At 61.4% G+C, this 598-nt stretch overlaps 1 protein-coding gene across 1 annotated transcript in view; it reads left to right on the top strand.

The window, feature by feature from the left end:
* The window catches only part of LOC138373462 (uncharacterized), a 1,215-nt gene extending 897 nt beyond the window's left edge, over positions 1-318 (top strand). Inside the window, exon 1 of the mRNA XM_069339673.1 lies at positions 1-318. This exon is cut by the window's left edge and continues 897 nt beyond it. Coding sequence (XP_069195774.1) covers positions 1-318 — 318 coding nt within the window.
* The last annotated feature ends 280 nt before the right edge of the window (positions 319-598 follow it).

The raw sequence follows: 598 nt of genomic DNA, 5'->3' as shown, positions 1-598 counted from the left end.
CCCATGCCTCCACAGCCCATGCCTCCACACCCCATGCCTCCACACCCCATGCCTCCACACCCCATGCCTCCACACCCCATGCCTCCACAGCCCATGCCTCCACAGCCCATGCCTCCACACCCCATGCCTCCACAGCCCATGCCTCCACAGCCCATGCCTCCACACCCCATGCCTCCACACCCCATGCCTCCACACCCCATGCCTCCACACCCCATGCCTCCACACCCCATGCCTCCACACCCCATGCCTCCACAGCCCATGCCTCCACACCCCATGCCTCCACACCCCAAGCCTCCAAACCCAATGCCTTCATGTTGAGGGATGCATCCTGGGGGAGGTCAACCGTTGCAAATGGGGACCTCAGTAATCCTATGAGCCTTTCTTCGATGGCAGCGGGGAAGCTTGAGAGCCCCTACACGTCCCACTGGCCTGGGGTTGACAAGCCCAGCCACTCTCAGCGCCACCAACTAGTTCCGGTTACCTGGAGCATACCTGTGGAGGGTTTCGGGAGTTCTTCTCCCCGAGCCCGATCTGGGATCAGGCTCGACCTGGCCCCAGCCTGAGACCAGATAGATCACATCTCAATCCAAATTTTTGT

The sequence above is a fragment of the Procambarus clarkii genome, chromosome 42 (genome assembly GCF_040958095.1).
Source record: "Procambarus clarkii isolate CNS0578487 chromosome 42, FALCON_Pclarkii_2.0, whole genome shotgun sequence".
Taxonomy (NCBI): Eukaryota; Metazoa; Arthropoda; class Malacostraca; order Decapoda; family Cambaridae; genus Procambarus; species Procambarus clarkii.
The sequence above is the reverse complement of the archived record's forward strand: the minus strand, read 5'-3'. Positions and strand labels throughout refer to the sequence as shown.